Source organism: Poecilia latipinna, unplaced genomic scaffold (genome assembly GCF_001443285.1).
Source record: "Poecilia latipinna isolate Pla-1442-1.1 unplaced genomic scaffold, P_latipinna-1.0 Scaffold381, whole genome shotgun sequence".
Classification (NCBI taxonomy): Eukaryota; Metazoa; Chordata; class Actinopteri; order Cyprinodontiformes; family Poeciliidae; genus Poecilia; species Poecilia latipinna.
The window spans coordinates 358,462-373,538 of record NW_015112997.1 but is presented as its reverse complement, the minus strand read 5'-3'; the positions used below and the strand labels follow the sequence as shown (position 1 = coordinate 373,538).

Genomic DNA, 15,077 nt, shown 5'->3' with positions numbered 1-15,077 from the left:
TTGATTTAACATCATGTGCTATCTGGGGAGTTTACTCTGACATTTCAGTCTTCCTGAAGGGAAACTAGGCAGAGAGTGAGAGGGGCACAAAGGACTGTCTGTGTGGATGTGCACACTTCATGTCATGCTGTGTCTGCCATGTGCATGTTTTTTTTTTTTTTTAACCTTTATCTGCCTCAGTTGCTCATATTTAAAGAAATAAACATTGACCAATTGCCAAACCATTTTGTTTTAAAGAACTTTGCAATTATTACATGATGCACATATTTTTTAATTGTATTCACTCAAATTTAGACGTTAAACTTCAATTTTTGGGATAATTTCTCTTTGCAGCTTTTAAAGTTTTTTTTTTTGTAATAATCTGAAGCTGCTATGTGATTCTAAATTGCTTTTAAATGTGTAACAGTTGTAGGTTAAGTGAATAATTACAATGCATTTAATGTATTGGCCTTATTGTGTATATTTGCTCTCTGCAAAAATACTGGGACAGTTCAGAAATTCTGGTTGGATTTAAGTCTCAATTATACATTTGATAGATTAAATTAATCCGTTTTTAAAGCTTTAGGAATAGCAAATACTTTAATGTTTGAACTTACTCTCACTTCCTGACCTGTTGATGTTGCATGTTGAGCTTTTCAAAAACCCTGAAACCCTCTGCATGTCGTTGAGTTTGTTCCTTCTGACTAACCGAGTGCTGTTTGCCTGTGTGTCTTGCCTGCCTTTGCTCTCGCCCTCCCGGCCTCCAGGGGCAGTGTTTGACCGCCAGGCGAGCATCCGGCGCTCCCTCATTAACACTGACACCGTGCCCCGCCGGCCCAAGAAGGTCAAACGCAGAAAGACTATATCAGGGCTGCCTGACAACATCAACCAGGAGCTAGGTACGGATCTCTGCGGAGCCCTCTGTGCTAACTCTCTGCATGAGCATCCTGCACTCTGTCACAACCATTGAAAGCTTTCTCTCTCTCTTTTTTTTTTTAACCAACATAGCCATGCCGGGTGGGTTATCTTTTCTTTTTTATATAAAGAGAGACAGTGTGTCTTGCTATAGTGAATTATTTCATCCCCCACTTTGAAAAACACTGAGCTCTTCACAGAACCTCTGAATTTATACTGCGATTAAATAAAACATACACTATATATTAATTAGGTGACTTCTAAAGGTCATTGTGGTTGCACTGAATTTTGTTTAGAAGGGAGTGAAAGCAAATGTAGACCACACTTTTCAGATTTTTCCTTGTCAAACATTTTATCCAAGGAAAATGTTTTGGAATTTCCTTCCCCTTCAAGATTGGTCACGACTTTTTGTGTGGGCCTGTCACATAAAATCCCATTATATTCCATTGAGGTTCATGGGTGTAATGACAAAATGTGAAAAAGTTCAATGTGTATAAATTTTAAGTTACTGGTAATGGACAAAAGCCTCACAGCTGCTCATATTTCAGTGTTGGAGTTCTGCTCTCCTCCACCCAGTTAAACTGAGCCTGCAGCCAGTTATAGAAGCTTCAAGTCTTTTTTGTGGTTATAATTTTGCTTTCATAGAGTTTTTTTTTTTTTTTTGTCTAGTGACATTAGGTGTTTTGTTTCTGGAATTTGTGCTTCAGAATAAATGACTCTCCAAGATCTGAGCCATTCCTATAAAAAGGTTATGTGCTCCTCTAACCTTAGTTACTCTTCTGTTTGTTAAGCGACACTAAGCTCTTTAAGCTGACACAGTGCTCTGACAGTGCAGCATGACTAATGTTTACATTTCCCTCAGTTGTCACATGGTTGCAGCATTTCACGTCCCCCTTTCTTTCTTTGGTCCCCGAGATCAATCAGGATAGATTGGAACGGAGCTTTAAAGTCTGGTTAGTGCCCCCTTTGACTACAGCGTCTGAGTGTCGGCAGAGCTCGCTCCGGGGAAATTGTCCCGCTGCTGTGTCCCCTCCCTCCTTTAGCACTGGAGCTGCCTGCAAAGTAGAGATGTAGCTTAATCTATCTATTGCAGCAGAAGCAGCAGCCAGGCTGTCAGTCCAGCTTTTAGCGAAGGAAGGGAGAGGGTGTATGCGTGGTGAGGAGACAGAAGGAGGAGGGAGAAAGGAAAGTACGCAGGAGTGAGTGCGCGAACACAAACATCAACAGGAGAGCCACCATAAATGAAATTAGACATCCTCTCTCTGTACATTCACTCCTCAGACTGTGCACAAGCCAGTATGGTTAGTATGCGTATTTTTTTGTGTATCTTCATTCGGTGCATGTTCTTGGGTTTCTGATCTTGGATGAGCATGTTTGCAATGCACATGCACGCTCATGTGTCTTTTGTGTAAATGTTAATGCGGGTGAAGTGGTCGGTAATCTATCAGGCTGAGCTACAATAAGATTCAGAGAGGAAGTGTAGTGGAGAGTGTCTCCCATCATCATTTCCTCGTTAATGACAAAGACCAGATTCTATTAACGCATGCGACAAGGTTATGCTAAATCGAATTAGTAATCTCGTTTTGTGACCAGTTCATCTGAAAGTCCGGTCCGATGAGAAGAAGGCTCTGTTGAACCGGAGAAAAGATATTTCACCATCACATGTTTCTTTCCCCCCCCCCACCACAGCAGCTAAAGGGCGAGGCGGAGAACTTCGGCCACAGTCCATGTTCATCCCAGGACAGTACTCCACTCTGGGCCGAGTGGGGAGCGTCAACTCAACTCTCCGACATTCAGAGACCAGAGACTCGAGCTGCCAGACGGAGGAAGTGAAGATCGTCCCCCCGTCTATGAGGAGAATCCGGGCGCAGAGAGGACAGGGGATTGCCGCTCAGATGGCCGGCATATCTGCTTCCTCTTCCACAGGAAGCATCTCCATCTCCAGCAGCGACAGCTCGGGGGTCGTAATGATGCCCCACCTGTTTAACGGTGACCTCTCCCGTTTTCACAGCCTCCCTCGACAAGGTGCCAGAGTGTCCCTCAGTGCTGAGCCCATCTATAGCAGCACGCCCAAAAAGCCAGAGGACCAGCCTCAGAGGCAGATTGGGAAGCTTCAGGTTGACGACACAGTGGTGCACATGAGGAATACTCCGAGGATGAACTCTTTACCCAGGCCCAAGTCTCAAGAAGTGAGGGGGACGCACCCTGCTGAGTGGGGTGGCAGCACGGCGTGCGTCGTCTCCCCTCATGCTGCTTATTCCACTTCCTACATCCCCAGTGCCACGCTGTCTAGCTCGACTGAAGTGATTAGCCTCAAGACCTCCAGTCAGTCAGTTTCAGCTTACCCCATGTCTCGAGCACTCAGCCAGGCTTCCTCCACCAACACCGACCATTTGATGTCCAGTCCAACCGCTTTCAGCCACAGCCCAGCCTTGGCCACTTCCACCCCCACGCACACACCTCAGGACATTTGTCTCACACCTGCCAGGCCAGCTAGTGAGTCGGGTCACTCAGACAGCAGCATCCACAGCCGCAGCACCCTGGCCCCCACTCCGCCGTCCTGCCTACCAGAAGAGAATTGGATCTACGACACGCCTGAAAATGTGATGACTCCACACCGCACCCTGACCTCCAGCTGCTCAACCCCAATCAACCAGCTCTACAGTAGCTTGGAACACTCCTCCAGGACCACCACCGACTCAAGCTCCCTCTACTCTCAGGATAACGATGGGTACTACACCTCTATGCACCTGGATTCGGGTCTACGCTCCCGAAGTCACGGTAGCGGGCATGGCGCCACAGCTGGGCGAACCTCCAGACACAGCATGTATGAGTGTCGCGCGATGGTCGGTGAGGAAGACTCTGGAAGCCTCTACAGCGACCGCTCCCTCTCCCGCAGCATCTCCCTCCGCAAGTCCAGGAAGCCCCCGCCTCCCCCGACTCGCACAGACTCTCTGAGACGCAAGCCTGCAGCAAAGAAGCCCCTAGGAGGCGTTGCCGCCATTAGCGGTGCTAATATGCCGAATGGCAGTATGCTCAGTGAGACTTTGATTGCTAGCTTGCAACAAAGCTTACAGATGGGACTGAGAGAAGGAAAGGGAAAGGGTGCTTCGCCCTCCTCACCGTCGCACAGCCCAAGCAGTGACTATGATGACCCTTGGGTGATGCGGTCACGCAGTCAGAGCAGCATCAGTGCAGGTAGCTCTGCAGCCTCGCTTGCAGCCAGCGCCAACGGTGTTGGCATGCCAAGCGTGTACTCTCTCTGCCACGTCACGCCCACCCCCAGTGACACCAGCAGCTTGCGTTCTGACTATGCCGAGTCCTGGGGATACTACTCGGACTACCCACGCAGCCAAGTTGACCAGAGGGTCCAGACACCTCCTGGCCACGCTGCAGATAGGGTCACAGCTGGGGGTCATCCAGGAAAGTTTCAGAAAGCAGTTCAGACACAGGGGGCTCCATCTCAGGAAGTAGAGGTGTCTGCAAAGAGCAAACCCTCCAACTCTTCACCGGACCGGGTGCACAGACTCACCTCGCCATCCAGCGGCTATTCCAGTCAGTCCAACACCCCCACAGCTGGAACGCCGGTACCCGCATTCGTCAGGTCCATGTCTCCGTCGGGCGGAAAACCTAGACCGAAAGTCCCGGAGAGAAAGTCGTCTCTCCTTTCCTCGGTTTCTGTCTCATCCTCCTCTACATCGCTGTCCTCCAACACCTCAGACAGTCTGAAGTGCTCTGGTCCCCCTCCACCACCTCCGCCACTGCTGTTCTCCTCCTCAGCTCCCACCACCCCTCTAAATGCACCTCCGCCCTTCCCTCCCCCTCCAAGTTCTACTCCTCCACCTCCGCAGGATATTTCTTTCCCTGCTCACTCCACTTCCCCAGAATTCCCTCCTCCACCGTCCCCAGACATGCTAATCCATACTAGCTCATCTTTCAATGGGAGCCTCAGTCCACCCCCTCCCCCGCCTCTCCCTGCCATAGGGCCCCCTCCACCTCCTCCACTTCCTGCTTTTGCTTCAGTGTGTACCTCTCCTCCTAAGAAGACAGCAAAAGATCCTCCTAAGGCAGACCTTTCCAATAGCCCCTCAAAGTCGCCGAAGCCCTTGATCACCCCGTTTGCGCTGCAGAGTGTTCAGCTCCGCTCAGTTAGACGGCCAGAGAATGAACTCAACAGTAAACCAGACAACATCGAAACGAGTCTGGAAACCATTTTGGGTCTGAAACATCAGGACCAGGAGTTGTCTTACTCTCAAGGTCATCCCACTGTACTAACCTCGTTGACTGGCTCACCAGAACAGGATTTGCTCAAGGCCCCGCCGTCACCCGTGTCGCAGCTTCTGGAAGAGCTGTCACTGGACTGCAGCTTCACAGATGAAACACCAGATGGCGCTCCCATCAACGGGGAAACCGAAGAGCAGAGTTACCGTATGCTAAACGGTGAAGAAAACAAGGAACGTAGCTCCCCCATCAAACAAAAGCCCCCAGCCGTTGCCAAGAAACCCAAAGTTTCTCTGATATTACCGTTTAGCCCAGGCGAACATGTCCAGCCGCAGCTTCGGGATGCAACTCCTCTAACCCAAGCAGATGACCAAGTGGATGCACCACCCAGGCAGATAGAGGAGGAGGTGATAGAGCAGAGTGAGGAACAGGAAGAGGAGGATACTCAAGAAAGCTTTGAGCTGTCAGGGAGAGGTGAGACATCACCAGACCAGGATGACTCCTGCTGTACAAGTGAAGACACAAGTGTCGATCATGAACTTGCAAATGGAGAGGCTCCTGACGAAGAAGAAGAGGAGGAGGAGGAGGAAGACGGACTGAGTAGCACCACTGGGTCCATCAGCTCCAAGGATGATGATATAGGTGAGTGTCAATTCAATTTTGTATTCATTTTTAACAGGATAGACTCTAATGCCAGAAACACTTAAGCTTTATTTGATAATCTTCTATGGTTAGAAGTTGAGCTGCTGGCTGCTGTTTGAGTTGAAATTAGATTTATTTATTTTTTTTCTGGTTATGAAAATTAAATGCTGTGGCTTATCACTGGGCCAGCAGTGCTGCTGCATAAAATCAGACTTTCTCCTCCTTTACACACACACTTCCTGTTTCCCCCACCCATCCCACCACACTCTCTCTGGAAAGTTCCAACAAAGGCTGGAAAAGCATGGATTTTCCTTTCAGATCTGAAGTGTGAAAAAAAAGAAGTGAAAATCAAAAGTGTGAAAAAAGAGAGCTGGAAATATAATTGTGTTGCCAGGCTTGATTTCCAAACTCATTGTCTAAAAGTTGCATTTAGCTTTCCCTCCATCCTTCAACCCATCCATCCAACTATCTAATCTTTAACCCATCTGTCAGGGCATTTATTTATACATCTGTCCTGCTCTCCATCCATCCATCCATCCTACTCTTATTGAGCCTTCTGCATGCCTTTAATTCCTTTTTGTTTAAAACTTTAAGAAAAGGCTAAAAATAGACTGAGAACTTGATATTTGACTCTGCAAAAGGGAATTATAAACCACTCTCGGTCCAAATATCCACTTTCTCTTTCTTTTTTTTTCTGGGCTATTCTTCCATACTCCGTTTTCCTAAATCGGTCCTTTCTGGCCCGGTCCACCCCTCCTCCCCTCTCTCTCTCTCTCTCTTCGTATGAGGTAAGGATGGGGGCACGTGTCCCAGGGGAGACGCTGTTTTGTGGTTGGAGGGGAGATCGGCGGGGGGAGGGGCTACATGGTGGAGTGGAGGGAGGGGAACTGATCCTGTAGAGAGGATGAAGGGGAGGACGGGGCGAGTGTAAACTGTGACTGCAGGCAGTTGATGCTCAGACCTGAGTGAGGGAAGGATGAGAAGGCGACATATGGAGTGGAGGAGAACGTAAGAGGACAGTCAGGGATTCCACCCCTTTGGATATCGCCAGGTTAAAGCGACAAGATGGAGACATGACCGTGTTTTTTTTTTTTTTTTTGTCTTGTTTGTTGTGTGAAGATGTAAATAAGTTGCCTTTCCCCCCTCCCCCCACTCAGGTGAGGTTTTTGAACCCAGCACGGCTGAATCGTCTCCGGCCCCGTCAGTGAACGAGGCGTCCGAGAAGAACATGGTGACCCCTACTCCTACCGCTACCCGACCCAGAACCACCGAGGACCTCTTTGCTGTGATTCACAGGTAGGAACTCATCACAACTCCCCCACAAATCTCAGGGGCCAACTTCAGAAATGTAATTCGTTCTCCTGAGCCGCGTCTTGTTTATCCGAACCTTCTGCTCAACATCCAATTCCCTCTTCCTCACAAACCGATGAGCTCCTTTCCTCTCCATCACCCTTCAGGAGTCGATTTCTTTCCCTCCGCCTCCACCCCTTCACCTCTCCGATATAACTTTAGCAATCCAACACCGTCCAGCGTTGAAGCAAGCCTTTTCCGGGCAGTTTAACGACAAGACGTGATATTTCAGAAGCCGAAATGATTCATTAAATGTTCATGAAGGCATCTGTGCTCATTTAGTCACATTATCATTGCTCACTCTCAACAGGAGAGGAGGGGGGGGGGGAAAGACAGTTTCTTCATTTATTATTAACTATTGAACACCCTCAAGTCCTAATCTAGGTTAGAGGCCACTGGAGACTTTCCCATCTTCAGTCTTCACGTTTCTGCTCTCTGTGACACATTCTGCATACGTTGCTCTGCCTTGCTCCGCATAAATATCCCATGCAGCCCGCCAGTTTGTGCTCCACGGTCACGTGCGACGGCAGCGGCAGTCGGACTTCTCCCTGAGCTTCACAGCGTTTCATTTTCGCAGGATTTTTATCTCCGCTCAGAAGAGGGGTTTTTCGGTGCGTTCATGGCACCCGTTGCGTCACGTGTACAAGTGTGGTGGTGTGTTGTTGTCGTGCAGCCTAATTAAAGATGAAGACTGCATGCAGCTCGCAGGCGAGTTATTTGTATTTGTTTGGCACACTCCTCCTCCACAACACCTCCGGAGGGGGGACGGAGCGTAAAGAATAATTTCACATTAGGATTTCTGGAAGTGCTAGACATTTAGGGATTTTTTTTACACCTGTTAGTGATCACAATTGGAGGTTTTTAGCAGCAAAATGGGCAGAAATTTAAAACGAATTGGACATGTTGAGGCGACACACGTTCAGTGACTGTTTCTTTTTCTTGGGACGAAAAAGATGTGCGCAGCAGGTTGCTTAATAGAGGTAGTAGTGTCGAGCAAAAAGGAGATGAAGGATTCATTAACCTCTATCGCTAACCTCTATCTGATTTTTATTAAACCAATAAAAGATTTTAATCTAATGCCTTTGATCATCAGAGGAAAAAAAAAAAATCCTGAATTTTCAAGGCAATCGCTGACTGGAGACAGTAAAGGAAAAATTAGCCGAGTTTAAACTCTGACCAAGCAATTGAAGCTGGGAGACACCAAGTTATTTTTAGCTTTCACATCTGGTTTCTGTGGGGTTTTTTTTTTTTTTAGTTACTGATGAACTTTCTGTGTGAAAAGTCTTCAGAGCCCAAGCAGAAAACTTACCTGAAATAAAACACTCCAAACCGGCCAGGGGGAAGAGATCGATGGCGTGCTCGGAGCTCGGTCTCATATTGCACATGTTTTCACCTCTAGAACTGTTGATGCTGTTCAGTGTGCCGTTATCACGGTCCGCCGAATTCAGGTTCCCTATCTTATGCAATGCTCAGGTGACAACAGCGACTTGCAGAGGGAGTCTGCAGGGATGAGATCTAATTTAGGCCAAAAATGCATTTTGAAGTGAGATTCCTCCAATAATCGATCATGTTTTCAGTCCTCCCTCTTATGACCTTCAGCGAGAGCTTTATTTTTTCTTTCTTTTTCCCCCTCCTGTTTCTAAATAGAGGATTTTTTTGCGAAGACTAGAGGATTACAGATTCTATATATGTCCTTCACGTATCGGTACCTTGAGCATCAGGTTCCCACTCTGCATTTTCAATGCATTTAATTACGTTCTCACAGAGGCGCTGCTAGGCGTACTGGGGGCATGGGATCAGACTCTTTTAAATAAAACATTTACTCTAGTGTTCTGATTTTAATCACTTTGGTTTGAATGGAAATTTTACTCTGTACACTATTTAGTGGTGCACAACAGACAAATATCCTGTAACTCTGTAAAAAGGTTCTGAAGATCCCCACCGGTGCTTGAAATCCTTAAAGACACTGCAGTTGAACCTGGTGTTTTGTTTTAAAAGTGCTTACATTTTGAGTAAAGTGTTTAAGGTTGCTTCAAATTGTTTTTTTTTCTATGTTGCTACCAAAACCTAACAACTTACTCTTGTTTTGCGTTGCTAACCTGGTAAAGCAAACCAATAAAACTGCTTTGAGGTAGATTAATCATTATTTCTAAGTAAGAATTGTGTAAAGCGTTTAACCAGTTTTTTTTTTTTTAATACTAAATCTACTCATTAAAATTAGTTGAATTCTATCAATTTCTAGACTATTTCATCTGAAACTGATTTAACTAAAATAATTATATTAATTTTAACTCATTCCAGTTTGTATTGACTTAATCTTTAGACGAAGCAGCAGATACGTGTCTATTTAAATTTCATTAATAAAACGGAAGAACAAAACATTAACTCAGAGTCTCCTTTAAAGTACCAAGGTTCTGCCGTCTCAGAGGTGCAATAAACCTGCTGTAGTTTTCCTTCTGCAGTGTAGAGCAAGGCTGCAAAGTGCTGATGAAAATATAGCAGAGGTGAGAAGGTACAAACGGTGCTCTACGGAGTTTCTGCATTGTTTTATACATAATTATTTCCATTTTATTTCTTGAAAGGCGTAAATTGACTCGATTGTTCAGTGCGAAAAGGATGTTTATTAGTCTTTGAGAGGGCGTCATTATGATTATTATGACATTATCAATACATTTCTTGAAAAACGTCTCAAAACAATATTTGTTGTCCAGCAAAATTTGTTGTAGCGGCCGGCGTATGCAAAGTACCAAACAGCCCTGTCAGAAGAACTTGAATGACAGGCACTGAGTGATACCTGAAATCCCCTCAATTTTTAATAAAGTTTTACATGTGTTGTACTTAGATTTAATGTACTTGTTGTTGTTGTTAATTTAACCCTTGAACTCACCGTTCCTCTAAACATATAGTGAAGCCAAAGTCGTCTTTGTGTCCGCAGGTCCAAGCGGAAGATTCTGGGACATAGGGAGTCTGAAGAAGAAAAGTCCCGAACTGGGAGCCAGCCCCAGTCTCCACCGTCGACCCCCACCAGCCTGTCTCCGGGGGCGGCGTCATCGCTGCCCCGCCAGGCGGGCTCGATCCAGCGCAACCTCCGCAAGACCTCCACCAGCAGCGACTCCTTCAAGGCCCTCCTCCTCAAGAAGGGAAGCCGCTCCGAGACCAGTTTCAGGATGTCTGCCGCCGAGATGCTTCGCTCCACTGACCCTCGCTTCCAGCGAACACGCTCGGATGGCGCGTTGGACCCCGCTCTGGGTTCGCCCACCTCACCGATGACCCCCAACAGCCCCTCCAGCTCTCCCAGCCGAGGCAAGAGGGCATCCGAAGTGGAGTGGAGCCGCTACGAGGGCCTGTCGTCGCCGACGTCCTCGCCCTACTCGATGGGCATCTCAAAGTACGGACGCTCTCGCACGCCGCCGTCTGCCGCCAGCAGCAAATACAACGCCCGGAACAGAATCCTCAGCAGCCCCATGACCGTGATCTGCGAGCGCGAAGGAGAGCTGGCTGAGAACGAGAACGGAGAAACCGCCGAAGATCTGTCCAACCCAGCGGTCCGGACTCTCCCCGTGCTCACGGACTCCAATGGCACTTGAAGAGCTGAGCTCACGTGGAACATAACCTGGAAGGGGGGTCCGAAGAGGGGCATCCCCGAACTCCAGCCCCCTTTGCGCTGCCTCTGAAGGAGGGATCTGATGCCGGTGGTCACCTGATCACGAACCACGCAAACCTGTCTGAAGTGGGGGAAAATGGCTCTGCTCCTATGATTTCACTCAGTCTTCTAGTGACTCACCTCCTGTTAAAAGAAGTGGTTCTTTAACATCTGGTGTCTTTTTATTTAAATGTTTTAATCATCCCTCTAGTTTAATTAAAGAACAAGCATTTGGGGGCAAGCTAAGGTGAATTGAAGGAATCAGAGTTGTAAACATTTGACTTTGCAGCTGTGGTTTTTGAAAAGGCTGGAATGTAAAGACGTGGTTTTTGCTCAGCTTGTAAAAACTTTCTGTGTTTCGCTGACTGGCTTTCGAAAGTGACTGAAAGCAGCACTGTTTACAGAGTCTAAGTGAATGGAGGAGCAGGTACAGCAGACAGAAAGCCCGACGGTACACCTTCAACTGTAGAAACACCAGCTTTTTTTACTTTGTGCTCACGCCGTTAATGTGTTGAGTGGTCCACGGGACGTGCAGAGGGGCTCAGTGCTGCCACCTAGAGATGGGATCAATGAGGACGATACCAAGGCTGGATGAAAAAAACAACAAAAAAAAAACAAATCTTGACTTTTAGTTTGTAGACTTTGCACTGTGCATAGATCTGTTTCTGTTTGTGACTTTGAATTATGTTTTAAAGATCGTTTTAGTTATGAGTTGTGTTTGGGAGTTAAATATGAACCTGTAAATGTATATTAAAAGATCTTATTTTATTGTCCAGGTCTTTTAGTTTTCATGTGGGTAACCAAAGAGTTTATTATTAAACAGAACTGGCTGTTAATCTGAACTCTGCCTGAGGGTGTGTTTTTGTCTGGCAACAAATCTGTTTGATGTTTGTAGAGCTTAAATGATTTCTTTTTACGATGTCTGACTAATTGTTTTACAAACTATAACATTTTAGAGCCCCGTGTTTACTTCTACATCGTTTATTTCTCGTTGCAGGGCGTTGGGATTTTGTTCCTTATTCATTATAAGGAGGGTTACTTCATAGTTCTCATGTCAAATTTCAGTACTCTATACTTTTTTACATTTAGATTGCTGTATAAATACAAAGAATTACTTTGGCAATAATTTTCTGTGCTCAGGAATTAAATATGTAACATTGATGATCGAATGTTGGACGGACGGATGGATAGATTGACGAATGGATGGTCCCGATTTACAATGGACTGATGAACCAACAGATGATGGATGTGTACAAAACTTAGACAGCTGGATTTGAGAATACAATCTGGAAGTACAAGACCTGGAAAAACCACTAGGCCTCCATAGATTTCCAGGTTGCTTAGGAGCCGTGAGCGTTTGATACAGACATTTCTGTTAATATTCCTCCTACTGCTCCTGTCCTCATTCCTGACTTGTGTAAATCTGTTTCTGGGGCTCACAGCTGGGTAAATATGCTCCCTTCAGATTTATGAACCGAACTGACAGGCATGTGATGTACTAGCCGTACCAGCCTGTGTGCCTCTCAGCCTCTGTGTGGCGATGACCGAGCGCTTGCTTGCAAACATCTCAGTTCTGCGGCTTTGTTAGAGGCCGGTTGGCAGATAGGGGTGGGAGTGAAGTGCCAGGCTCCATTTGTACGTCTGTAATAAAATAAAAAATAAAAAAAACAAGGTGATATTTAAATATGTCAGTTCTCTGTGTGTGTGTGATGCAGGGCCATCTGGCTGCCTGACGCACCAAATCATATCCTCATTAGCGCCGTGGTCATGCCATGCTCCTCGGTCATCTGGAAAGCTCAACCCCCTCCTCTCCTTTTTCCTCTTCTGTGGGGTCATCAGTTACATCTCCTCCTGGTCATCCTCGTTAGGGATCTGAGCAACAGTGAGCCGTTCTGACTCCACACTGTCCACCAGTTCAGTAAAAAACTTAAAAAAACAAAAAAAGCTTTCTGGAAGGTATTCTCAGAGGAACAGAAAAACAGATCTCCTCATACAGTTTCGAGTGATTCAGCAGTCACCTGTCCTCCACAAGCTGCCTCCATCTGGCCATCAGATGGGAATCAATACCCTCCCCTCCCGGCTCTGATCACACTCCAGACGCTTCCTGCTGTCCTTCTGTTAGCACGTGCATCTGCGCGGCATCTTCACAGGGTGCGACTAAAAAAAAAAAAAAAAAAGAGATCAGCAGAGTAATCTGGAATATTTCCAGCCATGCGACATACTGCAACCTGGTCAACATGCTGCTCCGGATCCCCAGTGTTGGAAAACCAGTCGGTGTTTAGGTGCCATTTGAATTGTTGATCACTTACCTTGTTTTTTTCTTCTTCCTCCAGGAGATGCTAGTGGATTTTAAAAATGTACACGTTAAACGTGTTAAAATCTTGAAAGGCTTTTAGGGAAATTTGATGTCCTGTTTTCCTTGTGTCTGGTGTTTTAGTCATGCTTCAAAAAGGAATATTTCACTGTAAGATATTGACACATATGATATTTATCAGGTTTTAATACATGCAAGCTCATTTGTGTAAACTTTGTCACATTTAGATGACGAATTAAAACAAACACTGAGCATAACATAAGAAAAATGTGTTGCACGTCATGTAATTGACGAATGGATTACCCATTTATGCATAAAGTACGTAGCCAGGGTTTTTTTTTTTTTACACAGTCTGGGAAATTATTAAATTCAAAGTATTCAGAATAAGGATGGAAAAATAAATATTAGCACGGCTGATCTTTCAAGATACTTACATTTTCAAAACTTTATTCCTAATCTTGTAGTTTAAATTTTTTATATCCTGTCATCTGTTCATCCATCCATCATATGTCAGCCATTTGTCCACCCATAGCCAGCTGGAACGTCATCGACCACACAGTAATTATCCAATGGCAGGCTTGTAACTGTTTGGTCCGTTGAATGCAGGTGGCAACTTTCAAGTTTCAGTTAATTCTTCACCAATTCCTCCACGGAGTGGCAGCTAAAAATGCCCGACTCTGGCATTGAGATTGAAACAGGAATGTTATGTATTTGTTTCCAGCTACGCCTCAGTGGGCACCTTAAATTACATTAAACTGAGTTTGTGTTCTAAAAGAGAAAAACAAAACAACAAAAAATTCTGCTGAATGTCTGAACATGATATTGGGAACAATCCAGCCATAAATAAAACGAGTGATTCAGCAGAGACGAAGCTTAGGAAGACGAGGGCAACACAAACAGCGGCGAAGATCTGATCCGGCCGATAAAAGGTCACGATGGCCGGGAGTGTGGAGGGCAATCAGAACGTTTTCACATCACAAGTTAAATGTCACCAAATGAATTGTGGAGGTAAATGTGATAAAAGTTAAAAAAAAACAACATGAACATCGATTAGTTCTCTTTATTACTGATGAAAACGCTTTACATTCAACATCACATTGGAAACAATTAATCAAGAACATTGCATCACACAATTACTCATATAAAAAGCTCATGTTAGTGCTTATGACTGCCTTCCTGTAAATATTGACAACACACTATAAATCTAAAAGTGTTGCGGGTTTGAGTCACACAGCACCACCTGCTAACTTTATATGCCTTCATCCATCACTAGCTCCAGAGAAAAATGACAATGAGTTTTCAGCGGTGTGACGCGTCCAGAAATAGTGACTCGGTCATTAATCATAATGGATCTGATGGGAGAGGCTGCGGCTGAGGTCTGAGACCAGATAAGCTGGGATTTCTCAAAGCAGGGCCAAGTGATGTAAAAGTATAAAAATATGAGTCAACGCGAATGATCTGTGTTCATTTTCCATTTATCAAGACGTTAGATAACAGACCGAGCGGAAAGAAAAGAGAACCTCTGGAGGAGCTGAAGAGATTCACAGCTCAGGTGGGAGAATTTGCATGCTCTGAATGAATCTGGCCATTATGGGAGAGTGTTGAGAGAAAGGAAGGAAGTCCCTTTTTTTTTTTGTCTGCACAAGCCATGCAGAGGACACAGCAATGATGTGGAAGGGGGAGTTCTGGTCAGGTGAAAACTATATGGAGGCGTTTAGCCTATATGCAGAGAGCTTTGATAGGAAGGTGGGGTTAAACGTCTTGGGCGGGGTGGACTTCAAATTGTGGTGGAGGTTCACAGCTAAGCTCATTCATCTGTTAGAATCGGCCAATTTCTACATCTGAGTCCAATTAAATGTGGCAAAACTGGAAGGTAAATACCATAAAAGACTTGCAACAGAAGGAAGTTTTTTTTTTTTTTTTTGCAAAATATTGACTCTGGGGTGCTGGACAGAAATGCTGCCAGACTGTTTTTGGTAAAAAAAAAAAAAAAAAAAAAAAAATTGGTGTAGT

The 15,077-nt window shown here is 45.6% G+C and overlaps 1 protein-coding gene across 1 annotated transcript; it reads left to right on the top strand.

Annotated features, from left to right (window-relative positions):
• The first annotated feature begins 623 nt into the window (after window positions 1–623).
• On the top strand, window positions 624–14,988 carry nhsl1b (NHS-like 1b). The gene is made up of 4 exons (XM_015036808.1): window positions 624–878; window positions 2,584–5,757; window positions 6,915–7,053; window positions 10,043–14,988. Exons 1-4 carry the CDS (start codon window positions 659–661, stop codon window positions 10,692–10,694), a joined length of 4,185 nt encoding a protein of 1,394 aa, XP_014892294.1. The 5' UTR covers window positions 624–658; the 3' UTR covers window positions 10,695–14,988.
• Window positions 14,989–15,077: the final 89 nt, after the last annotated feature.